Source organism: Polypterus senegalus, chromosome 5, assembly GCF_016835505.1.
Source record: "Polypterus senegalus isolate Bchr_013 chromosome 5, ASM1683550v1, whole genome shotgun sequence".
Lineage (NCBI taxonomy): Eukaryota > Metazoa > Chordata > Cladistia > Polypteriformes > Polypteridae > Polypterus > Polypterus senegalus.
In genome coordinates, this window is record NC_053158.1 from 98,226,970 (window position 1) to 98,254,783 (window position 27,814).

The 27,814-nt window shown below is 35.5% G+C and overlaps 1 protein-coding gene across 1 annotated transcript in view; it reads right to left on the reverse strand.

Annotated features, from left to right (window-relative positions):
• drosha (drosha ribonuclease III) overlaps positions 1-27,814 on the reverse strand; it is a 149,438-nt gene that overhangs the window by 16,398 nt on the left and 105,226 nt on the right. The window contains exons 23-28 of the mRNA XM_039753150.1: positions 18,924-18,994; positions 16,539-16,583; positions 14,866-15,023; positions 11,521-11,626; positions 11,012-11,153; positions 3,228-3,310 (exon numbers count right to left, since the gene is read on the reverse strand). Of these exons, the coding sequence (XP_039609084.1) occupies positions 3,228-3,310; positions 11,012-11,153; positions 11,521-11,626; positions 14,866-15,023; positions 16,539-16,583; positions 18,924-18,994 (605 nt within the window). The remainder of the gene's footprint in view (positions 1-3,227; positions 3,311-11,011; positions 11,154-11,520; positions 11,627-14,865; positions 15,024-16,538; positions 16,584-18,923; positions 18,995-27,814) is intronic.

A 27,814-nucleotide genomic window follows, 5' to 3' on the forward strand; every position in this document is an offset into this window, starting at 1 on the left:
AAGGTATAAAGTAAATAAATTTAAAGAATTTACAGAATTTAAAAAAATATATTTTTGGTGAAGTACAGGACAAAGATATAAGTTAAGGAACATAGGCAGTACTTATTAATGGAAGTGCGAATAGTTATGGTTACGCTACAAACCTGTTATGTGCCTCATCATAAATAGATTGACTATATTAGGCTTTCAATAATATAGAATTATTTTCATGCTAGGTTGAATAAAACATATTCAGCTTCAGCCCTGGACCCAGCATTTTTAATCCATTGTAAGCAATTCTTGTTGTTAGGTTTAATTGGAAATAATTGCTATACTACAAATGTCCACCAGAGGTCAGCAAGAACACATCACAAATTCTCCTTTGTGAAACTAAAGGGCACTCTGCAGTATATACTGTAAATAAGAAATAAACAATATTGCAGATTTTCTGTTAGCTGTAAAATTAACGTTTGTGTTAAATATTATTAAATTTGATGTATAATATTAGACCCATATAAAGCTTGTACACTTTCACACTCAAAAAAAAAAAAAAATAGCTTATCCCATACAAAATCACAGTATGAAGGATCTGATAAATATCAAATGCATGCCGTGAACAATTTTTGCAAGATGCAATTATTTTATTTCATGCAATGTTCCTCAAACTACTTTCATTACTGAATCTGAGCACTTCGATGAATATTCACAAGCAAAACAATTTTGGGATGCATGCTTGTTTATGCAGAAGGTGGATAAAACTTTTGTTAAGCAGAACATTCAGCTCCATGACTCAGTTCATTTCTATGTTATGGAATATGAGAATATTTAAAATAGACTGATAAAATATTATGGAAATATTTGAAGGTTGTAGACCTAATTCACAGTATTTTTTAAACCGGCATAAATAGTCTTTGTGATTATACTTTTTCGACAAGAAAAACAATCAACCTGGGGCTGTTTTGTGCCTCATCTAGCATTGCACCAGGGCAGGATAATAGTACAATGCTGTAGCACAGTTGCTAATTAAACCCTAGCCTTAAATTCAATATCATAATTTTATGGGGAAAAAAAATTCTCTTGCCTCTTTGAAAAGAGGAATGACTGAATGTGCAGCATCCTGGAAAACTCAACATTTGGGGACTATGTGATTTTCTTGGGGTTTAGGCATAAAAAGAAGACTGACAAAAAATAAAATGTTTTTTTTTTTTTTTTAAGAAAAAAGTGGCACTGAGCCTTTAGAACCCCTGGCAACCTGGAAATAAGCACCCTTGTGCGCCACCTCCACCTACTCAAAGCACCATAATGCTCCAACAATGATGGATGGATTAAAAGGCAGAAGTCTACGTGACCATCATCTTCAAGTCCTTCTGTGAGAACCCTAAAACCAAAGAGGACTGTTTCATGTATGTTAGGTAGAATGCCCAGAGGGGACTGGGCAGTCTAATGGTCTGGAATCCCTACAGATTTTATTTTTTTCTCCAGCCGTCTGGAGTTTTTTTTGTTTTTTCTGTCCACCCTGGCCATTGGACCTTACTCTTATTTTATTTTCTTACTGTGTCTTATTTTTCTATTCTTCATTATGTAAAGCACTTTGAGCTACTGTTTGTATGAAAATGGGCTATATAAATAAATGTTGTTGTCTTGTTCCCTTCATATATTTGATCATATTTGTATTCATTTCTGATATTTGATTTGTGAAATTTCATTTTCATTCATTAGTGAAAGAATGATAATTTACTATAGCACCTGTCATACTGAAAAGAACTGCAAATTAAACAAAGGCTAAAATGTACAATCCAGTATTTTACTTTTATTTGGGGCTCACTTCTTCAACTGGGTGTGAGTTGTGTGTGTATAATGTACTGTATATGGATTTTACATAAGAAAATCGCTAACAATAGGAAAATGAATGGTTAGCATTATTGAATATTTGTTATTTTTCCAATAGCCCATCAACTACTATCTGGAAGGGCTTTACGATGGCAATACTGTGGAAGCACAAACTATGGGCTATGGAGAACAAACCAAATGATTTTCTGTGTATGCCCAAAAAAAAAAAACTTGGGAAGAGCTGCAGCTTTTCCTGTACCACTGAATATGTTTACTTTCTGCAATCAAATCAGAAACCATTGTATCTTATTCTGTTTATTAAAGATCCAGAGGAATTGTATAAGATGTGGTTAGAGCACTCACACTGTTCCTTATTATTTTTGCATAAATATATTTTAAAACATACAAAAAAGTACCACATAAAATAAATGTTTTTAAAATGTTCGTCCCTACAGGTAAACAAAATGGTTACTGACATGGATTTTCCTTAAACTTGTCAACTAGATTTAATGAAAGGTAGATGGATGGATAGCACTTTAAAGCTTCATGCAAGGATCAACCCGCAATTATGAGACTACACTCTTTGGTCACTGACACGTACCTATTCTCAAAGTCAGTATTGTACCACTAAAGAACAAATAACCCACTGACAAAATCTGTTATTCTGTTTTCACATTTGCTTATGGCCATGTTTTTATCCTGAAGGTCTCTTATATGTAGCAAAAAAAAATCAAATCAAACAATTTAATATATAAATCTATGTAATGTTGCTAGATATAGCCTTCTCTAAGGTCATTGTTATCCATCACCTGTGTTCTAATCTCTACCACACAAAACATTATTCAGTTTTTATTATTCTTCATTTAAAATCTGGTTTTATGTAGCTGGATTAAGGAGCTTTGGATAGGTTATTAAAACATCTTTGGCATTCTTACACCCAACAAATTTATTCGGTTCAGAATTAACAGGAGACATCTTCTATCCTTGCAGCACTGGGCAGAAGGTGGCAACCAACCCTAGATGGAATGTCAGTACATCATGGAGACATTTACACATACACTTCCACAATAGGCCAATCAAGTGTCATGAGCATGGGACAGGCCATATATTAATAAAATCTAATAAAATTCTCAAGTTACTGAACAAGTAAGTCTTTGTGATGGGGGAAATGAGCATATCCAGAGGAAAAAATGAACAGATGAAGAGAACAAGCATACTACATACATCCAGTGTCTGGACTGGGTTTTGAACTTCAGACTCTGAAGCTGTGGCACAGCAGTGCTAACCCCACTGCTACTGTGCTGTACAATAGTTCAATGCACTAAATTAAAATATCAAAAGTGTTATATTAAAAAAAACTCACAAATTAAATATAAAAAAACTTGAAAAAAAATTGGTGTTATAATGAATGTGCTTACCTTTAATCTTGGAAAGAAGCAAACATTCATAAAAGTATGTACATACTCCAGATCTTTGTCAATATACAGTGCAGCTATAAAGGCTTGAGAAAGAAAAAACAAAAAAAAAACAAAAACAAAACAGATGCAACATTTACAGAATAACACATTACAAGTGATAACTTAAAGATTAAACTTACACATTTTTATTTCTAAATGTTAAAATAAAAAAGAGAAATATAATTTGTCTTTAAGATATTAAAATCGATACCCTCTATTTAGATACCCCAATAGATACAATTACTGTGTTTGTAAAATGTTTTTCTATGTGTAAATGAAACAGTAGTGCTGAATTTGCATTAAATATAATAGTGATGATTAATTACTTTATAGTGTTAATGATTCTGCATGTGAACACAATAAACAGTAGAAGGCAAATAATACAATTTCAACCACAAGTAAAGACCTCTGGAGTTATTTCAAAATGGAACTTTTGTGACAATAGAAGAATGAGTTCAAAACTCAACTGAGAAGACATAAAGTTAGAAATGGAGAAGGGAATTTTTAGCCCTGAAAACGTGTATGCCAGCTCGAAGAAAACATTTTTTAACTTAAATTCTTCACACTCTTTTTTTTTTTTTAATATAATCTCCGTTGGCTGATACTAAAAAGGTTCAGTTCCTTTATTCTTTCTTCATAGCTCAAGCCTTGCAGTCCTAGAATCAGCCTAGTACCACTTGTCTAGACCTTCTATAATATGGAGAACAAACTGCACACAGTACTCCAGATAACTTGGTAGTGCGTTATACAGATTAAGCATAATTTGCCTTTTCTTATACTCTACACATCTTTCTACACTATCAAACATTTTAATTGTCTTTGTTGCTTGTGTACACTGTAGGATGTAGAAGGTGACAAGTACGCTATGGCTCCTTTCTTCTCATGACATATCCATACCACTTTAACCTTCATTCCTGTATTTTTTTTAGATTTTCCTAATATTAGCTGTATCTATGATTCTCTCACTATTGATCTTAAGCTTTGTTACTCCATATATTCATCCAAACATCCTCATTTCAATAGCATCCCATTTCCGTTCATGCACCTTTTAAAAAAAACACAGGTTTCTGATCTATATGACAATGCCGGTCTGACCACTGTTTTATACACTTCACCCTTCATTCTTACACAGATTCTTCAGTCACATAAAAACTCCGGATACCTTTTTTTCCAACCTAATTGCATTCTATGGTTTATTTCTAGAATTCCTCTCCATCTACTGTTATGGCTGATCCAAGATATTTTAACTTTTCTACCCTTTTAATGCTCCACCTGGAGGTTAACTTTTCCATCTTGTTTTGATCATTAAGTCTTAGATATTCTGCCTTTTTCCCTACTAATCTTAAGGCGCCTATCCTCCATAGCTCTCTTCACTGCTCCAGAGTCCTCTCCACAATATTCTTAGTGGTGTCACATTGCACAATGCCATCTGCAAATAGCATGCACCTTGGGGCCTAATCTACTATTGACCTAGTAATAACATCCATAACCAGAGTAAAAAGGCATAGGCTTAATGATGTAACCCAACTTTAACTGTAAATTCATCTGTTATTCCTACTTCTCACACCCTCCGTATATGCTGTGCTGGTATACCCTTCTTCCTCTTACATCTCCATATTTCTTGCCAGGGAACCCTATCATATGCCTTCTCTAAATCTATAAATACCATGTATGCCTTCCACTTTTCCTTAATTTTATCTACAGTATATTACTTAGCACAGCTCCCCATTGACTTTATCTGTTTGATTTGGACAAGATCTATCTTTTTCTCCCATTCTCCTTCTCCCTTGCCACTGCCTGTGCTTTTGCTCTGGTCACGGCTCTCCTTGCATTCTTATTTATTCTCTTATGTTCTTCAATGGTTTTTATTCCCCATTCCCAATCTGTCCCATATCCTTTTTGTGTCCTTTTTAGCCTACAGTACTTCTTTTACCTCTCCATTCAACCAATCTGTTTCCTTATGTACTGGGGCATCATGTATAAATCGTGCATATGCTCAAAAATTTTGCATACGCCCATTTCCTCACACACTTTGAAGTGTATAAAAACTAAACTTGGTGTAGAGCCACACACATTTTCATGGTAGACCCCTACCTTGCATAAGCATGTTTCTGCTCAGTTTAGAAACCTGGCGGCACACAGCGGCACAGTGTGTTTCTGTGTCATTTACCTTTCTTTTTCATATTTGCATCAATGACACAGGATTTATCAAATACAATTAAATTAATCACATATCATTTACAAACTTAATTCATTTGATTGTAATCATTCTGTAACAATATAATGGTGCATGGAATGGCAAAACTATTCCAACTACCACAGCTGCTTTAGCGTTGTTAGAAGACATTGCAAATGTAAGAATTAGAAGAGTGTGTATTTATAGATGATGATAATGATGATTGGCTTCTAAGTCAATTTCGGTTTCGAGGCTATCCTCTTGGAGCTGTGTGCTGAACTGGTGCCGGCTTTACAAAAGGCAGACTTTGAGGAATTGTGCTCTGCCTGCTGCTTTGCAAGATCTGTTCACTCTCAGGTTTTTAACTACAGGAGCTTTCTAACGTGAACTTGTTGAATGACTGGGTATTTCACAAACATCACTGAGTCGCGCCATGCCATCTGTATAGGCTGGCATGATCAGCTTGTCATCCAGATATATAAGATTTCCTTACACTGTGGTCAAACTGCAAAACATCAAATGTGATCGGAGTGGTCAGCTGAATACACATTGCTATTGTAACGGCGCTGGACAAGTTACATCAGACAGGGATTAATAACCAAAAGAATGAGCAGGCATTACATCATATATAGCTGAAGAGCTTATAAGAGCAGCAGCTCCATACAGTCACAGGTGCTTTTTCCAACTAGTGCGGAAAAAGGCAAGCAGTCCTTTTAAGGACAGTGAGTCACCTCAAAGTGAAGAGCAGAGAATCAATCCGTTGTGTCACTTGGTGCCAGCACTGCATTATGAAGGCACCTTCAGAGAATAAATTTGCTTACGTAAATAGAAATCATTTCCAAAACTAGTTTACTGAAAGTGTGTTGCAGTGTGCAAGCATGTACCTGAAGAGATGTGCTATGATGAACCTAACCCTATACATGTTCAGCCAAGTCCGACAGCGTTATAACTTCGTTTGAATGTAATTAGCACAATGTAAAAACAGGTACTCAGATGCAGCATTTATTTTTTAAGCAATTAATTTCATATGTGGTCAATATCATATAGTATAGACCTTATATTCTTTATTCTAGTTCATTGGCCACATCTTTTACAGCAAACACTATTGCATTTTGTGACTGGAGAACAGTGTCCATCTGCACACAACCAGATGGCCTCCCAGCAGTTTCTCAGGCAGTAGTGTGTGTGCAGCCAGCGCTCAAAGACGGGCTTGGCACAACAACATCATCGCTGCCCGAATATCGTTTGGGGGGTCAGTTTTTGTAATATCGTCTGAAACAGAACAAACAACCGTTAGGTTGCGACTTGCCTTTTCACGTTGACTGTGATATCTGACCCATTTCTTTTTTCTTTCGGGCATTGTACGACTTTCTGAACTTGAACTTCCGAGTGTCTCCACCATGCTTTTATTGCTTATACCACTGTGTAAGCCAACAAATAGTACATTTTTCCTTGCCTTCACTTTGCATTCACTGAAATTCTTTTTTAACACGCCTTTTCCATTGTTTTTAACCAAATACTGAATGGAAGGCGATATTGATATTTATTTGCATATTAAAATGAGTCGGGGGTGGGGCTGTAGGTGCGTGCACATGCATTAAATTTCACGTTTGTTGGGATTTGTAGAGGGAAAGTGGGTGAAACTTGGCATCTGGATTTTTTTGTGCGCATGCACATTTTTACTTTTGTCAGTATGCCATGTTTTAGTATGAATTCTATGCATGGTGTTATACATGAAGCCCCTAGTAATTTTCTCCCAGTTGACTTTTCTATTTCTCCCATTTTATTAAAAATTCTGCTGTTTTCAATCCCACCATTCATTTACTAATATCTTCTGCCTTATTTTCTCAATAATCGTTTTTCTTCTTAAACTGCTTTCTATGTTCTCCTTGTCTAACTCACCACCATTTAATTTTTGGTCTTACCTGCTCTGGTCTTCCTTTTTATTCATTTATTTACTATATTTAACTTTGAAATCCATTACCAATAACAAATGGTGTGTTGCTACGTTCTCTTCATTTATAAAACTTTACAATTCTTAATTTCCTTTAAAGGAAGAAATCCAATTTGGCTCTCTCTGCCTCCATTCCTATATGTCACATACTTTTTGCTCTTTCTCAAAAAAATTATTGTCTATTGCCATATAGCGAGTCATTGCATAATCTACTATCTGTACTCCTACAGTTCCTCCGTGCCCAAATAAATAACATTCGACGTTTTCAAGAAATCATTTTATGACATGATTTACCTTTATTTATTTACTTACTTCTTAAAGCCTAAAGTCACAAGTAGCGTGCAGAGGACATGCTCAAAAATGTGTGTAATGCCACAAAAAGTGCCTGCTGACACTTTAGTATGCAAGCAATGGTATTTGCATTCTTGCTCTGATGTAGAAGGGAGCTGAGTTTACCTCTGTTACAGCGCGTCTATATGAAAACATCAGTGTCAGATACGGAGGTGGGGTGTGTTTGGGTTTGAATGCGGCTGAGATAATAAAACTGACAAAAAACAAACAAAAAAAAAAACAAAACCCAAAGCTAACCTTTACAAGTATCATAAATCACAACGGCTGTTACAGACTGAAGTCAAATGTATGTTTTTATTCTATAATAGTAAGACTAAGAGCAGTTTACTTCTCAAAACGGAGTGGTGCAGGATCGAACTCGCGACCTTATGGTTCCCAATCGGCAGCTGATTCTATTGCACCATGGAGACAGTCATAATAAACAGGTGTCAATGTCGCATGTTAAGGCGGCTTTTTGTTTCTGCAGTTATATTTTTGAATAGAAGCGCAATTGTTGTGTTAGATTTGTATCTTTTGTGAAAAGTATTTATTGGATACTTCAGGCTTCATACATTATATAGTTTATGCCAACATTTTGTCATCTACTAGTAGAATATAAAAAAACGTTTCTGTTTTAGCAATGTGTTTACACAGATTACTGTAGAAACGGAACAGACATGAAATACCTGTGTTCCAAACAACGATCTATTATTTCCACTCTAAAACTCCACTTCACTCCTAGAAAATCAATCAAGGCATGAGCTGGGAGAAGCTTGTGCACGTTCTAAGTCGGTGGGGGGATGGAATAGCCGGCTGCTTGCAGCCTGATTTTTAGCAGCACATTTAGATGACAAAAGACGCTGGTGGAGAGCTCTGAACGATTTTAAGAAGCGATTTAAGGTGGAACGGATTTACGAGTTTTTTCGTAGGCTCTGGTAATTCTAATGTTAAGGTGTCTTGAATTTTATAGGGTAAATAATATATCATTATTTGGAATACATATATTTAATGTGTGCTCTGTGTCTACAACAATCTGGGTAATTGTAGTATGACAGGAAATGAGACACAAGAAATGTTGAACTAATAACTAAAACAAACTTTTCATCCTATAGTAATACTTGACAAAATGCTGACATTAAGTGTAAAATGTGTGAAGACTGAAGTGCAAATATCAAATAAACAGTTTCACAAAAGGTGTAACAAAACAAGTGTGCCTTGATTGAAGAATACAATGGAAAAAAAAGAAACTACTCAATTTACATGTTACTTTCAATGTGTAAAAATCTAAGCGCAAATATCAATTGACACAGCCTAAACATGGCTTGTGTACAGGCAAGAATGACCGCTTCTAAATCAAGAGGTTGCAGGTTTAATCCCGAGTCTTCCTTGCATTTACCGTTTTGAGTAGTAAGCTGCTATTATTATTATTACTATTATGTAACAATATGTATGGGTGCAAAATGGTTTAAGGACTGAGAAAAAAAAGAAATGTTGACAGGAACCAATTCAGAAGTAGGAGAGGTTAAAAATGTTACGTCTCAGGGATCAGAGGTGTATACAATGACCTAAACCCAAAGACAGAAAACAAGCTGGTTTAGTTTGGCGTCATCTACAAATGTGGTGGAGTTGCAAATAATATAAAATAAGTCTAATTACTGCAGAAGGATTTGGACAGAATATAGGTGTGTAGAGATATGTGGCATAAGAAATTCAACACTAGCATCCCTGAAGCCTATGAAAAAAGTTGTAATGCCGGGCCACCTTCAATTCCTTCACACCATATCATCTGTGTCTTTTGTTTTGCAAATGTGTCAATCAAGTAGCAAGCAGCCTTCTATCCCATCCCCCACCAACACAACTAAAATCAGAAGGAAAATTCACAGAGGTCAAGTTTGTTTATCTGGGTGTGAGGTATCTTGAATTGTATAGGATAAATAATATATCATTATTTGGAACACATACATTTCATGTGTGTTCTGTGTCTACAACGGTCTCTGTAAATGTAGGATGACAGGAAATGCAAGGCAAGAAATGTTGAACACATAACTAAAACAAACTTTTCATGTTCTACTAATAATTGGTAAAACACTGATGTGGAGTGTATAATGTGAGAAGACTGAAGTCCAAATATCAAATAAAACACTTTCACAAAAGATATAACAAAACTAGTGTGCTTTTATTCAACAATATAACCAAAGAAAAAGCAATTATTTAATTCACATGTTGCTGTAAATGTGTAAAACCTAAAGCCCAAATATCACATCCACACAACCTAAATATTTTCGCTGCCGTAGAGATAAGCACTGCGTGAGAAAATATGTTAAACTAAAAACAACAATTTTTACATTAAAGGCATCCTTATAGCTGCAATATTTGCACATTCTAATGATCCACTACTTCTTTGACACTATAATTTATCAGCAAACCTTCATTATAGTCCAAAGTAGCCAACAGTTTTGCTTTGAGACTTCAATAAAAATTTTAGACTCTCCATTGGGTACTTATTTTAAAAATATTTTGTTTATGAAATTTGAACGATAAGCATATACCCTCCACAATTACCAACAGGACCTCAATCAATAACATTTTTACATCACTTAAATTAGAATCTGTTATCTATGAAAGCCATTGAGCCATGACAAGCATTTTTAACTATGTAAAAGCATATATTTAATTTGGACTACAAATGCATATAATTCTATTTTATTAATACTATTAGTCATTTGCAGCTTCTTTTTTGCTGCTTATTTATCTATCATGAAGTATTTTTCCAACTGAGTAAACACCATTACATTTGGCAAAAACATTGTAAACATTGCTGACTTTTGGTTAACAGAAAAGAGATAAAGCAAGAGGACAGTACTTCTGTTTAAAGAAGGTATACTGAATTATAAGTATTTAACTTTGTAAAGTATCGCATTATCTATGTAGTCTATCTAGTTAACCTGCTTTTAATTACTATGGACTGCACTATTAGGCCTATTTTTAATAGTAACTCTCAAGCAAACAGAAAGTACATTTATCCGGCATCTACTAATCCTCATAGCTGCCGATTGAGGGTCGACTGTATAGTTATTTTCTCACTACTCAAAGTGCTACCACACAAGAAGGACCTGGGATGTGAACTCATTATCTTCTTACTGCAAAGCAGCAGCGCTACCACTCAGACTAACATTTTCCCTTTGTAGCATTAAGTTTTAAAAATATGCAGTGAAGTCCCTGGTACAGTAGAAGAAATATAAAATGAGTAAAATAAATTAAAACAATTTAGTAAAGGTCTCTTACATTCCAACAGATCTGCAAGAGTCTTTGTCCTCAAAGCCACAGGTCGTTTGGTTTTATCATTTGTAATGGCATATTCCTGCATGCCTAATTCCTCCGCCACTTTAGCCTGAGTCCTATTGTTCACCAATGAACTTCTTAGCAACTGGGAAAAAAAAATAAATAAATAATGAAAATGTAAACAAATCATTACAATTTACTCATAAAGCAAAATAAAACTTATTTCATTATGACAAGGAAAAACAAAGTGGATGTGAAAGGCGAGTGCTTTCCATTGTATCTATTAGTTTAAAAAATATGTGCAAAATAATTTAATACATTTCTTTTTTTTAATTGACTAGAAATTAGCAACTACTCCATTGCACAAAAATATTTTTACTTTTGCTTTAAACGTCTGAAATGCATGTAAACTAAATAACTAGAAAAGCACAAAGCTTGGGAATAGATCTTTACTAATGTGTTTTGAAAATTCACTTTTTATATAAGCTTTTACTAAAATGTGCTTCCTTTACCGTTAAATGGCCTTCATGGTGGTCTGGGAAATGGATAAATAAGTACTCTGTGGCCACAAGCTGCATTATGGAGTCTCCAAGGAATTCCATCCTTTGATTGTGGCCTCTAAAAATGGAGAGAAAAAAAATTAAGCAATCTGCAGCATTAAAAAACTAACATGAAATTAATTTTTTACAAGATTCTGTTAAATAAAAAAATAAATAAATTCAAATGATGTTAATTTTATATTTTTAAATATTTAATGTTATACTTAAGGTATTTTTTAGTTCATTATTAATGTAGATGGATTTTACAAGAAAAAAAATTGATACATTTTAATGTTCAAAGAAGTAGCTGGTATTCAAAAACAGATTATTTATACCACAGAAACTTCAATTAAAATTTAGTTCCCCAAGAAAGAAAGCATACAGCAAAGTACAAACCAAAAGTCGATCATTGGTATAGACGCGTAGAATAGAAAAACATTTTATTTGACAGTTTTGGTAGCATACTGTTAGGCAGAAGTCAACATGGGATTTGGCAAAAAAAAAATAAAACAATGGTCTTATTATCTCTGGCTAATGGCTAAGTTTCTGATGACAGCAGAGTTTCATCTGTACAAAAAAAAATTAGAAAGCAAAAAGTTGAGCTACAGTTAATGGATATAGTTAGTATATGATAGTTTAATTTATACAAATTTTCTACAGAAAGGATTATATTCATATCATTAATCTGATTTTTATTAGCTACATTAGTGTGTTGGCTTCAAGAGCCCACAGGAAAAAAAAACGAAGTTAGACAAACAAAGTTTTAACTATGAACCCTTTATCAGGTTTATTACAACCACCAAAAGGATGCGTTTCTGTCTCTCTTTTTCAATTTTTCATCTTGTCTTAACTTACACTAAGTAGGCTTGCTTTCTGGCACTAGCAAAATTTCACTCTCAAACCAGTAAAAGTATACTTTAATTGTACAGTATAATGGAGATTTCCTTAACATAAACTAAGAAACATGATCATGGGATGGTACTTTTGCAACAGGTTTTCATAGGGAAAACTTCTGTAAGGTAAAAGTACCTCTTTTGAACATGCACATGTGAATTTAGAAACAAACCGTTTGAAATCACATATCAAGAGAGTAACAGAGTAAATGTACATTTTGAATATTTAAGTACACTAGGGGGCTTCGCACGCCAACCCCTGTGTTTGGTTAATCGGATATACAATTTTAAAAGCTTTTTTTTTTTTTATTTGGAATTGTTTCAATTTCATTATTTGCACTTTTACTTTAAAGCTTCATTAAAAACAATATTTGGAATTAACTTTTCTTCAAGATCGCTTTGAATTTTGATTCAAATTTTTGGAGATACATTGTGACAATGCAACGTATAACTAACTGCCTGTGAGTGAATATCGTTTCTTTTTCTCTAATAAATAATCTGACTTTTTCTTATGTTTGTCCCTGTGATTCGTTAATTGTCATAGCAATAGCTATTCTCATGGAAAACTGTAAACATTTTAATACGAATGGCATATCAAGATCTCATTTGGTGTGTAATGTTATTCGCGTAATATATACTACATTACCTTTCTTGTCGCCTGTTAAAATTTGCATCACTTCTCCATGATCATAAATATACACCTGACCGAATTGTGTTTTCTTTGAAATTAAACTTGCTTTAACTGTTGCGGAACCACAGATTCTCATAGTGTATGGTCCATTATTGTGTAAATCTACGTTTTGTGCATTGAACTATGAAAAGGCGAAGGCGGGAAGATTATTGTAGACTTGTATATTTTGCCTGTAATGTTTGTGGATTCTGCGGTGGGCTGGGATTGGCTCCAGCAGACTACTGTGACCCCTGTTTTTGGATATAGCGGTTTGGGAAATGACTGACTGTTTGTGTATTTCACTTTCCCCAAACATCAAATGTTTTAATTCTCTTGGATACGCCTTCTCACTGTGTAGAAACACTACTTTTCCCTGATGGCAATACAAATTAGACGATCTACAAGTCTCTGACTTAAACTTCAAAGCCTTACAATATTTTCATACTTCTGACATATCACCTATGTCCATATATTCGATCTCTATTCACCTTTCCGTTATTTCACTAAGTAATAAAATTTTCTCTTTTTAGCGCTAATGCTTTATATTCTATAAACTTGCTCTGTATGCATATCGCGCCAACTTTTTTTGTGTTAATTTCCTTTTGTTTGCGCTAATGCGATCTTTACTATCTTTTTTAGATACTGTAGCGACCTCTGCGCCCGGCTCAAAAAGAGAAGTAAATAAAACAGAGTGACGTAATAAAGTCTAACAAAAGTTTTACTTGAACAATCGCCGATTTCATAACCCCAAAAACAATTTTCTAGCACCCTCTCCAATCCCTCCTCCCTCAGTACTGCCCCCCACTGCATAAATCAATACCCTGCGGTCAGTCTTCTGTGCTGTACTCCTCCCTTCATCAATCGGACCTTACAGTCACTTAAAAAAAAAAAAAGGCTTCAACCTGGCTGGGATGCTACAATACTTTCGAATTGCACTGCTTTCATATTCTTTACTTTTCTCTGCATGTGTATTGCACCATCGTTATTTTGAGCCTTTCGAATTCCACTGCTTTCATAATCTCTTATCTGCATTTTTTTCTCTCCAGCGCTTTTGAGTCTCTTTTCTCAGCGCTGCTCTTTCTTCTTTGCTTAGTCGTTGACGTTTCATCTAGAACGTATTGTCCTTATACGCTTTATATGAGCTGAGAGCACAGGATCTGTGTGTGCTACGCACCATTGCACGACTGAGTGTTTTGCTCGCCATGATCTTATTTGATATTTGATATAATTAGGGCATGTCTTGCAAGAATCTCATGTTCCATGTCCCCGCGAGACAGTCCTGGGACAATCTCTATCGTCTCGTGGGTCTTTTAAGTGTCTTCCGAGAACTTCCGAGAAGATCACGTCTTGTTGCCCTGGTTTTCCTTTCCAAGATTTTTTTTTTATAATAGAGAGGTATCTAAATTGGAAAGCAATATACAAAAAGTAACCTGAATTACTAATTTTCCTCTCAAGATGTTACAAAAATAATCTATAAAATAATTTTCAACGTACTGTAGAGGACAATTATTTCGAAATCTGAAAAATTTAAAAGTGGAAATATGCCATACATTTTAAGGCATATATATTTATAATATTGTCCCATTAAGTTGTGAGTTGTAAGCTGCTGATGGATATGTTTTTTTTTTTTTAACACAAAATTTTAAAGAAAACTGAATAATGTAACAAAGCAACTGTCTGGGAAGAAGACAGAATGACACACATTTTGAATACTTTATCTTAATTTAAAAAAACCTTCAATGTTTTAGCACTTACAGTGTTAGATGATTAAATCCCACAGTGCGTAGTGTAAAGGCTCGTGCCAGCAGTCGAACATGGGTAAAAAGAACTCCAATCGCATTTTCAAAGTCAGTTAACTTCTGTAAGACTGGCGATGTCTCAATGAGCTGCCGATCTGTATTGGGTTCCTGCACCTAATCAATCAACAGAAAAAAAAGAATAATAAAAGCTTCAGTACCACAGCTACTGACATTCATTAACACTTAACAAATACACATATCTGTGTAAAAAATTATAGAATGTCTATGTGGAAAATAAAAACTTCAGGAGTTTTCCACTCAGAGGCTAAATGATCATATAAAATGAGTAAAACTAAAGCATTTACATTGCTTAAGGATGAAAGAATGTTCAAAAATACAGTACAGTGTCTGGGTTAACTGCTCTATTATTAAAAAGAGAAGTCATTATTTGAAATTTTCATTACAGTAAGCAGATAATGAAAAAAACTTGGATTACAGAGTATATATTCTATGAATGAGACAGAATACTTGCAAAAAGAGAAAATGGCAAATGAAACTGTGTAATGCAAGTGCATAAACCATAAAGAATTATGGCACAGATAAAGAGAAAAATAAAATTATTGTAAATCCTGGACAATGTAAAGGTCAGAGTATTTATAATGCCTACACAGCCCATTTAAAATTGGGCGTTTAACAGGCATATGTGCATGTGAGTCCTCCTATTTAAAATAATAAATTATTTTCTCTACACCTTTTCTCAAGAAGAAAAAATAACAAAACAAAAACAGCAGACAGTACACCACACAGTTGTTTAAAGTGAAGACTGCTTCTCTTCAATAAATGCTACAGCTCATATAAGATGAATGAGTCTATAACTACTGCTTATGCTCAGTGGATATAATTGAAAGTTTACTTGATTGGAATTGGAAGAAGTATATACTGACACAATGCATTTTTAATCACTGAACATACTACAGGAAAAGAAAGCATCCATCAAAGCATTCAATTGAAAAAGTAATTGATTCCAGTATTGTTGGAAAAGTATTTAAGCAAGATTTTTTTTCCACTCTTTAAAGTAATGTGTGGACAAATAGCCATCCCAGCCAGGTTAGTTAATGGTTATCTTTCCCTGTCAGGTGGACATTGGAGTGGAAGAACAGAGGGAGACTGCCTCACAAAGCCAAGTGTTTCTCCAATAGGCTGGACGGACTGTATTTTGACTCTTGCAGGGCTGCCTGCATGGGAGTTGTACTTGTGGTGGACAGCCTTGTTGAGGTCCTTCGGTGGTGCTAGGGGGAGTTACCAGGGGAAGGCTTCCCTGTCAGGGAGAGGTTCCACCTGGCCCAGAAGTGCTTCCGGGCAAAAACCTGTTGCACTGGAAGTACTCCCAGGCCCAGGGGAAAAGGAAGCACTTCACCGTTCCATGGTGAGTCAAAGTTGGGAGAGGAGTAGGGTGAAGCTCACCTGGAAGGCTTGGATGAGTTAAAGATGAAAAAAACAAATCATACTAGCAAAGTGAACTAATTGAAAATAAGTTTTGTAATGATTTTTTTTTTTTAATTATTAACTTTAACCTGGGCCTGCATCTGTAGCAATTGTATCATTGGTTTTGGGTGCCCTCTAAAGGCTATACCACTAACTCAAGGTTTACAGTATTCGGAAATAGTACACAAAGTCATAGAAACTTACTTGCAGAGGATGTAGTGGATAATTAAGCCACACTTCCCTTAGGTCCTGTAAAATAGTTAACACACTATTAAGTATTTAAATAGAGAAAAACCAGGTCAGGTTGATAATTTCAAACTGTTTTGGAGAAAAAAAAGTAATTGGATATGCAGACACATACAGCAAACCAATATAACAAAACAATTAAGTCTATGCAAGTGACATCTTGGAGTTTTAAGGTATAACACTATGCACTGCCTACAATAAAACATTAAAAGATAATCAGTCATAACACTATCTACCTATATCAATACATAAACATAAATAAAAAAAATATAGTATACAGATGTTGAAAAGAAGGTGCAAAACTACTCCCTACCTAGTTACTCATCACCTGAAAGTTAGAATAAGCCTTGCAGTAAAAATGATCAAAATTACTAAAAGGTTATTTTAAAGCTCTAGGCCATAAGCATTGGCAAAAACTGACCGAGGTTGTAGAGTTATTCTTTGACAAAATTGCTTAAAAGTATATATATTTATTAGCATCACCCCATCTTTCATTTACTTGGTACCACAGTACCTTAGATCAAAAGTTTGTGATCGACTTTATAGTCATGCTATTTGATTTTAAGCCATATATTCAGGACAACTGGCTAGAGAGAGAGAGAGAAAAAAAAAGGAATTCCTAAACATGAATACCCATACATCTAGAGTGATCTTATTGGTTTTCCAGATTACCACACAGCAGGAGGGCCAATCGTGAACCTTTGCTAGTGCTCTAAACTTGACAGTCATTATTTTTTCATTAGAGAAAGGTCTGCCTGTCACTTTGTGCTTGCATTCTATTCAGTGGAAGGGAAGACAGAAATCCTGGTTAGAAATTCTACCTGACTAAGTCAGCTTTGCAGCTCAAAGGTGAGTGCTTAGTGCAATTTGAAAACAGCATAGTGTCTCCTTCTGGGAGCAGGTGGCGGTTTTAGTAGCAAAAAAAAGTTTTATCTGAAGAGTTCTTTGCATGTAACAGTATCCAAACTGGACTGCTACAGGTGCATGTAATAATATGGCAATAATCAAAAAGCGTGCTGCAGGGGAACACTGGGTGAATTATGTCATACACAGAAGCAAGACATTTCAGCATGTAGATAAGATGGCTGGTTAGTGAAGTGAAATTTGTTTTTTCATAACTGTTTTGTGGCAGTTATTGCTCAGCTTCCAACATGACAGAACAAAACTCATAAATACTGACAAAATATCAATTAGATAGAGAATATTGTTTATTACAAATGTCATTTGCATGAAGCAATGCTGTTTTTCAGCAATAAATAACTTTTATGGTGAGCAACTTGACAGTTACAAGTGGTGCAATAATTTGTGCATGCGGGCTATCATTGGTTGTGGATTATTTTGTTCAGTTGCTCTTGTTCTGTATATTCTTTTTAATAGAAGACAGCAAACTTGTATGCAATAGATTTTTTATTTTTTTAATTGAAAGAAGAAATATGCAGGTTATAGTCTTCTTCAGAATATACTTGCGTAAAATATGGTAACAGCAGCAACTTTTTTACAGTATAAATCTTTTAAAAACTAGAAATTACACACTTTAAACAAAGCAAATTAATAATTTCAGAATGTAGCTGAAAATGTCAGATGCAAATTGAGATTTTGCCTATTACAGTTCTACTGAAGCAGCATGATTTTTATTTCAGGATCAAAAGATAAAACAAGAATAAAACATGGTATGTACTTGGATCAAAACTAATGAGACAAATCAATCTTTTGCCAAGCCGAAAATGTTAGACAAAATCATAAGACAGAATACGCTTTTAGTTTTATTCTAAACATGGATATCAAAACTGCAAATAATATGCCCTGTTATAGGGTCATGCTGATGATGTCACACAAGTACACTCCCAGGGATGTTGCCTTGGCAATGGTCGATGCAAAAAACCACCAAGTTTGATTTGTATTGCTTTACCTACGAAACCCCTTAACCGTCACCAAGATATCTCAAAATGTTCCTCAGGAAAGCACAAAATAATAATAAAACCAATTACAATAATTGATAGAGGCCCGAGGTGATTTAATCTACTGTATCACCTCTGTTACTTATGTCAAGAAACTCATTTAGATATTTTTTAATAATTGCTTACTACAAAACAAAAAGAGAAAAGTTGACAAGTAAATCTCATACAAGTTAATCTTGGAAATCACAGAAATATCTGACAACAGTTGCATAGGAGCAATATATTGAAATCAAATAAATTTGGACACTGGAAATGAATTTGAAATAGATGAGAAATATTTTAGAACATTGAAATTTGTTATTTATGCCTATTTATAAACGAGTAGATAAAATTATACTCAGCATATTTTTAAACAATTCTTTTAACCCTAATTAAAGATAATTACCTCACTATTAAATAACAATCGTCCAAATAAATGCTTTGCTTCTTCCAATCCACCCTCTAAGTATACAGCTCCTGAAAGAAGACAAAAAAAATAATTACAGGTAATCATTGACTTAAAACTTTTGCATCTTATGACCATTTCACTTACTACTGCTAACGCGTCGCATGGGTAAATGACCGTTTTTGCCACACCAGGTCCACATTCTGCGACTCATTCATCTCGATCTCAGTTTATTACCCGTCGTGATTTGACTATGTTCAGTTACATTTGTCTTACAAGTACAGGAAAAAGGCAACTGATCTTCACACAAAAATGAAGGTTATCAAGCAGTATGAGGAAGGAAAGAATGTGATTGCATGTGACTTTAAGTTATCCTATTGTAACCGGTGTTCATGGTATGCGCTATATTGCTATGCTCTGGGTTTAAATTAAATGTTTTATTCTATTTTAGCCACAAACAACATCGCAATCTTAATGCATTCTATCTGACAAAAGTCAGCAAAAATTTTTTGAATAGTAATTTTTCAGTTTTGCAGTATCCTCCAACTCTGTGCAAGTGTTGTTAACAAAAGAAAATATTTGTAAAAATGCTACATTTGGTTTTTTCACTGTGTACTTGTTTCTCTGAAAGTGTATGTGCAAAGCAAAAACTGCACATTGCAAATTGAAAAAGATTTACATTCAGGAAGAAGGTCCACAGTTCCATTTTTTTATGAAAAAGGTGTATTTTGTTAGAATATATTATTGTAGTTTAGAAATGGCAATGGCAAAATTATTGCATAGGAAATGGCAATAGCATTTACAAATATTTTACTAAAACCTGAGATGGCACACCTTAACTTAAAAAGAAAAAAACAAACATCCACGGTTTCATGTATGATTCATTTTACTGTAAGTTTTAGTTTTTCAAATTAAAAAAAAAGATTTGTTAATGTATATGGGGATATTTTGAAATAGAAACAGAAGCTTAGGGAGGATATTCATCTTGTAAATTCTCCTTCCTAAAGTAAGATGAGGGTAGACAATCTATGGATATCTTGTTTAGGTTTTTCCATGCAGACAGCAACATTTTGTTGAAAAAGAGCTTAATATTTACTTGTGATGTTTACTCCTAGGTATTTAAACTGTTCTGTAAAGATAAAAGGGAAGGTGTCCAATCTAATGTTTACTACAGAATTCACTGGAAAAATCACATTTTTGTTCAAATTAAATTCTGAGTCCTCGTAGAGCAGAATTTGTGATACCTAATTTAGAAACTGAACCAGATCTAAATACAGTCGACCCTTGATATACGACCGGCCTGACATGCAAACAATTTGATTTACGACCAAAATTTTTGTTTTGATTTACAACCAACGTCTTGCGTTACAACCCGAATGCGGTCACGTGTCTCCGCTTGTGCAATTATAAACAAACAGCCGAGAGCGTTCATAAGCATCAGTCGGAGCCCAGATACATGTGTTTGTGGACGTAATTTCGGTCAGTGCAGTGATTTATCTATACTAATAAAAGGCAAAGCCCTCACTCACTCACTCACTCACTGACTCATCACTAATTCTCCAACTTCCCGTGTGGGTGGAAGGCTGAAATTTGGCAGGTTCATTCCTTACAGCTTCCTTACAAAAGTTGGGCAGGTTTTATATCGAAATTCTACGCGTAATGGTCATAACTGGAAGCTGTTTTTCTCCATTTACTGTAATGGAGATGAGCTTGAACGCCGTGGGGGTGGAGTTTCGTGTGACATCATCACGCCTCCCACGTAATCACGCAGTACATAGAAAACCAGGAAGACCTCCAAAAAGCGCTGAAGAAAACATGCATTATATAATTGAGAAGGCAGCGAAACAATAAGAAGCGAGCGAGTAACATATACAACCATGTTTATGAGTTCTGCTACTTCGGAAACAAAACACGATGTAAATCTACACTTTAAATTAAGTTCATAGACAGGCTGCCGCTGGCGTTTGTAATTTAGTGCCTGCCCATATAAGGCCGTCCGTCAGCGCAATCCAATAGCAAACTCCCACTAAATATTCACGGGTGAAGGACTGTGTTTATGGAGAGGAAGATGAGATGGTCAGGGTGGTGTTTGACACAAACTCAGCGAAACTGCGAGAGAAAGTTTTAAGTGCCAGGACTAAGGTAACATTAAATACAGCCACGGACATAGCACGAGATGGCACCAGCACAGCTGGGAACCTTCGATGCATGTACACCGAGCGGCTCACGTGAACTGACGAGTGCACAGATAAAAGGCAACAGTTCCAAAGAGCGCTGAACAAAACCGAATTACACAATTGAAAAGGCAGCAAAAATATGAAGCGCCTGATAAGCATATTCATAAATCCAGCTACTGCGGAAACAAAGCACACGGTGGAAAAAGTCAATGTCCCGCTAAAGGAAGACAGTGTAAAAAAAAAAAAACCGTGCATGCAGTGTGTCAGGTCTCAGATAAAGAAGAAGACGAGCTGTTTATTGATGCAGTAAGAAACGAATCGATGAAAGAAACCTGTCATCTTTACAACGATTGACAAACACGGAATGTAACTTGAACACAACACATCCTACAAATACGAACCTGATTGAAAGAAATAATGATAATCAAATCCTTGATGACAGCAACACTCAGTAACACTCACAAAACAAATACTGTATATTGACAGTCATGTTACGTTATTTTTAAAATGTTCCCTTTTCTTTTCTAGCTTTTTAACACACTACTTCTCCGCTGCGATACGCGGGTATATATATATATGTATATATATATCCCGATCTACATACTCGAATAATGGATACTTTATTCGCCATCAATGATTGTTTTGGTAAAGCCATACTCAGTGTATTCATTAGATGAACGGTAAAAAGTAAGACGAGGGAGGATGCAGGCTGTAGTGCGCGTCAACTCTATCTGAATTGCGCGATCACATTTCAAAAATATATCTTTTCAAGTTCTATTTAGTCCATATTTGTCAAACTCAAGGGCCACGGGCCACATCCGCCCGCGTGTAATTATATCCGCCCGAGATCATTTTATATACTGTATTATTGTTATTAATGGCCCAGGTATATGAAGCGCTGGTAACACAATAAACTACAGATCCCATAATGCAGCGCTTCAGCTGCCTTGCCAAACACTTACCGCGTTAATCAAGTCTAGCTTATGATGCTGCAAGTTATTGCGAAGCTAGCTCACACGATGCTGAGAGAAAAGTTCATTCTGAAAATAGAGCCTTTAAAACCGATGGGAGGCTGAGTATATGTTTACTGAACCCGTGTGTCTCATTTGTGGAGCTGAATGTGGCTGTAATTACAGAATTTAATCTAAGACGGCACTATGAGACAAAACATCAGGGTAACCTGAATGCAATGCAGAAGATACAGAAAGCAGAATAATTAAATAAGAATCTGACACTTCAGCGGACGTTTTTACCCGTGCACAATCACAAAGTGATTTCAAGTGAAGCTGCTTTTATGGGACACAAATGCACCAGTACACCTTGCCCCACTTTCCCTGTTGCCAAGTAATGTTAAACCAAGTCGTCACTACGGTGTTCCCAAATACGCACTTTGCTGATAAACTGAGCGCACTGAGTTTGCACGGCGCTTTGGTGACTTTGAAGAACAAAAAGTCCGTCTACATGCGGCTCGAACCTTGTGCATGTTTGGTAGCACATATCTGTGTGAGAAGCTCTTCTCAGTGATAAAGACTAACAAAACAGCACACAGGAGTCGCCTCACTGATGAGCACCTGCAATCCATCCTGAGAATCTCCACAACACAGAACCTCACAGCAAACAAAACGAATTTGTTGCCAAAAAAAGATGCCAGGCGTCCAGCTCTAAAATGACATATGAGCAAAGACAACTGAATGATTTGATTTGTTATTGCTGAAAGGAACACATTTTATTTATATTTCCAGGTTTTGTTATGCAGCATGTTCATATTTGAATTTGTATAATTTTGACAGGATATATTTTTATGGAGAGCAAAATCTTTTGGGATATTTAAAATCTAAGTTTATTTTTATATAAAATTACATAAGAGTAAAGAAATTTGAATGTTTGTTCTTTTAATGTTTACTTTATTTCTAACTTGTATAATTTAGACAGGATATATTTTTATGGAGAGCAAAATATTATAAGTTGTTTAAGGTTTGAGTTGATTTATTCAGGAATAATATTCCTGTCTGTTTTTACCATTCCTACCAAAGATATTTCTGTCGACTAAATAAAAATTCCTTCTATTTAAAATTTAAATAGAACTTGAACAAATCGATAGTTCATAATATCCACGCAGACTTGCACGTAAGAGCGGGAGTTATCCATTTTAACAAGCAGCGTATTGCACTGATACTGAAATAGCTGTGTGTGCATATATGTAGATATATAAACATATATATACATACATATGTGTGTGTGTGTGTATGTATATATATATATATGTATTTGTGTGTATATATGTGTGTGTATGTATGTATGTATGTATGTGTGTATGTATATGTATGTGTATATATGTAGATATATATGTATGTATATATGTGTATATGTATAGATATGTATATATATATGTTTATGTGTGTGTGTATATATATATATATATATATATATATATATATATATATATATATATATATATATGACAACAACACTCATCACTCACAACAGTGACAAAACAATTACATTGACAATCATGTTACGTTATTTTCAAAATGTTTCCTTTTCTTTTCATTGCTTCTTTAACACACTACTTCTCCGCTGCGAAGCGCGGGTATTTTGCTAGTCTATATATATAATTCACTAAGACCATGGAAGCAAGACACATAATTGCTAAGAAAGGAAGAGAAGGTAACGAAGGTAAAGAAAGCAATTGTTAAGGGATTTTACCTAGCGGGCTGGCGCGGCACATGATGATATCACCAGGCTGAGTCAGCATCGGCTTGCTTTGGAGTGTATTATTACAGCTTTTCACAACACGACCAGCTTTGAACTGAGTGCTCAACTACTGTTATTACCTTGAGAAACAGCGATCACAATCGAAATGAAGAAGGAAATTGTGTGGAAATACGAGAGTGGTGTTCGTGTGACCGATCTCGCTAATATGTACAGCATGTCGAAATCCACCATCTCGACAATTTTACAAAGAAAAGATTTGCATGAGGAGGCTCCTTCTACACAATAACAACCTTTCGTTCATTCTCCTCCTCCTCCCTGCCTGCAGCCCAAAGATGTCAAATTAAATGGTGAGTACAGTATTAAATTGTTGTTTCTGGTAGGCTAGTCAATTTTTATAACTTTTTGGTTAGTACATTAGAACAATTATTGGTGTTTTGGTAAATTATGCACATTATACAACCCTTTTTTATTATGAAAAGGTTAAGTAAGTGTTGCAGTGGGAGGTTCAGAGCACATTATGGGTATTTCCATTATTTCTTATGGGAAAAATAGTCTTAACTTACAACCAACTTGAGTTACAACCAGCCCTCGCAAACGAATTGAGTTCGTAAGTCAAGGGTCCACACCCTACTAGGGGTTTAGACTAACTATTCAGGGAACACTCTGAACACACATCTGAACCTGTTAGCTCTGACCTTCCATTTCCTCTGACAGTAATGAGCCTGTGTAAGAAAGGTTCAAGATCAGAATTTGAATTTAAGCAAGCATAACCAATAGATGGTTAGTTTTAAATAACAGTTTGAGAACTTCACATTTCATAATAAAAAATGGTTTCTTATACCATGTGATATTGGACTGCATTGTTGCGGACTGTCCCAAAGTGAGACTGTTTTATGCCTAATGCACTTGAATTTGCTAGGTGCTCATTTCGCCTCTGAGAAAACGAGGAAGCTTATTTGGAAACATTTCTGTTGGGTAAATCTAGTTAAAGATTAAAACTTTTTTTTAACCTTGTATTAATTGTCAATCAGTCTCAGGAATTCAACCTACTTGTGATTCACTGACTCTAATGCCAATTTTAGAAGTGTGTTTTGAGAATGGAGATGGATATTATTTAGCCATTGCCAAAGAGCTAAAACTTGTGAATTTTCCCTTGGGATTAATAAAGTATCTATCTACAGGGTGCGGAAGAAATAACTCCCACATTTCAAAGGGGGATTGAAAAAAAAATGCTACGAGGTATTACCAAAAACTTTTTATTTCCCAAATGTAGATATAAATTTTTTTTTTTACTTTAAGTTTTAAAAATTATATCGTCCAAATGGTGGCCTTGACGGCTGATAAACATTTGGAGCCATTCTTGGAAGTTTTCCATCACTCTCACTAGCATGTCGGGCGAAATTCATTCAATTTCTTCTTGAATAGCCTCCTTTAGTTGGTCCAAGGACCGAGGACGATGTTTGAAAACCTCGGCCTTGAGGTACCCCCACAGAAAAAAGTCACAGGGACTTAAATCAGGCGAGCGAGGCCACGGAACTGCCTCGCGTAAGGAGACCACTCGACCCGGGAACATCTCCTGCAAAAGTTCGCGCAGACAACGTGCTGTATGGGCCATAGCTCCATCCTGTTGGAACCAGAAGTCCTCTAGGTGGTGTTCTTCCCCATACTCTTCAATTTTTGGGCGCAGAAAATTCTCCAACATGTCGCAGTATCGATTGGAATTCACAGTAACTGTGACTCCACCCTCTTCAAAAAGTAAGGCCCAATGACGCCTATAGATGACACAGAACACCAAACGGTCACTTATGGGCTGTGAAGATGTTGTGCATGGAGTTCGAGGGTTTTCAGCAGCCCAGTAGCAAAAATTTTATTTGTTCACTGTGCCAGAAAGGTGGAAAAGAGCTTCATCGCTACTCCACAGAATGCCAGTGGGAGGCACAGCTGCGAGGATCCCATTACAGCAATCCATACGTCCTCCCCAGTCTGCTGGTGACAATTCCTGACCAATCATAATCTTGTATGGGTGTAACTGAAGGTCAGTATGCAAAATTCGCCTCACAGTTCTTTCTGAAATCTAAAGAGCTGAGGCATGTTTCCGTGATGAATGCATTGGAGACAGCTCAATCGAAGCCCTCACTGCAGCAATGTTTTCGGGTGTTCTCACATTTTTGGGACGTCCGGGTGGTTTCCTCTTCACTGCAGAGCCTGTTGCCCTTACTCTTTGAACCCACAGCAAAATCGTTTTCCAGTCTGGAACACTTTCATTAGCACATAAACCGAACCGCGTGTGAAACACCCTCTGCGTCGCAGTTACAGATTCGCCATTTTTGAAAAAAGCCTCCACTACAAAGCCTCGATGCTCGCCCGACCACGGCATGGAGACAACTGAAAACTTTATTACGTACCATACCTAACGAAATGGGCCGCACCCCTCTAACTGCTTTGGTGAACCCACAGTGATTTTTCGAAATGTGGGAGTTATTTCTGCTGTACCCTGTATCTATCTATCTAAAATGGGTACTAGAATATTCCTTTGTTAGTAGATTATGCTACCATATATCTGGTGAAAGCACTGAAAGAGGTTTTTTACTCATATTGGAATACTTTTTGAAATTTCAACAGATCTGGATATACCTTTTACTTATAGATTTATGAAAGAATTGTGTAAGAATTTTACTATAAATAAATTATGCACAACTGTTTGTCATCTGCAGACAAATGAACTAACTGAAAAATGTAATACAGCACTGAAACAAATAATTAGGTATACTGTTCTCAAAGACCCAACATTATGGAATACTGCAGTTTCATATGAATTATGTGAGAGAAACACCATAGGCATCTACTGGTTGAAATGCTTTTTATGCAGATCTCCTGAGAGGTGCTTGATCATTTATAAGAGAAGAATGGCTGGACAGTCACACACATGATCATACGTTTAAATTAGCTGATCAACTCATTATTTTACAATAAAAAGTGTCTACATTATTCTTGATTGCAAAACTGCATTTGCAACGAGAACAAGAAACTGAAAAAGGTTTCTTAATCACAACACTTATTATTAATAATAACGATTTGGAGAATGAAAAGATAACAATCGTATACACAATGTTACTTGAACTACACAGAGATTCAAACAAATGCAAGATTAAACTTAAGTCAAAATATTTAATATACTCAAAATGAAATTAAAGCCTAAGGTATTCACAAATTTATAAATAGTAAATAACGCAAAAGATGGCTTTCTTGGTTTCACTCACAAATACATTATGTAACATTCTGAAAAAGGCTTAATCTATTCAGTATCAAAGTAGGGCCAGAGCCCATCCTGACAAAACTGTTTTCGAACCAGGAACAAACCCTGGATTAAAAAGTAATTCATCTCAGGGCCAACTCAGTAAAAACCCACACTCATACTGTGCTTGAAGAAATGCTGATGCAGATATGATGTGGCTGACTCGGACACAAATGGGCAAACTACATGCTGCTAACAGCTGGGTGAACAATTTGAACTCACGATGCTGCACATCTGAAGCAGCACAAATATATTTCCCATTAATTGATTCAATGTGACCAGAATTGCTCCAGGTATTTCTTAATAGCAGATAAAAGACTCTGAGCATAAAGTTCACTGAACTGTACTCAGCTTATGCATAATGATTCTAGAATGAAAATGTTACATATCAGTGTAAACCTTTATATCCTTTTCAGAACTCACTTTATGTAGGTAGGAATCTTGCATATTGCACAACATAGTCAAAGGTTCTGTGGCACTAAGCAATTTTTTATACCGCATTGCATTTCTTCTTTTTTTTTTGGTTGTGTCTATTGATGAGAAAGAGCTCTAGCTTTGGGTCCTTACTGGTTAAGTAAACAAGAAGAATGTTCCTGGGGATGGTCTGAGAAACTGGCTGATGTAATGTTCTTTCATGAACCTAGTAAGATTTGCTAGTTGCTATGTACACAGTTTTCAGAACAGAATAAGAGCTGAATTCAAGA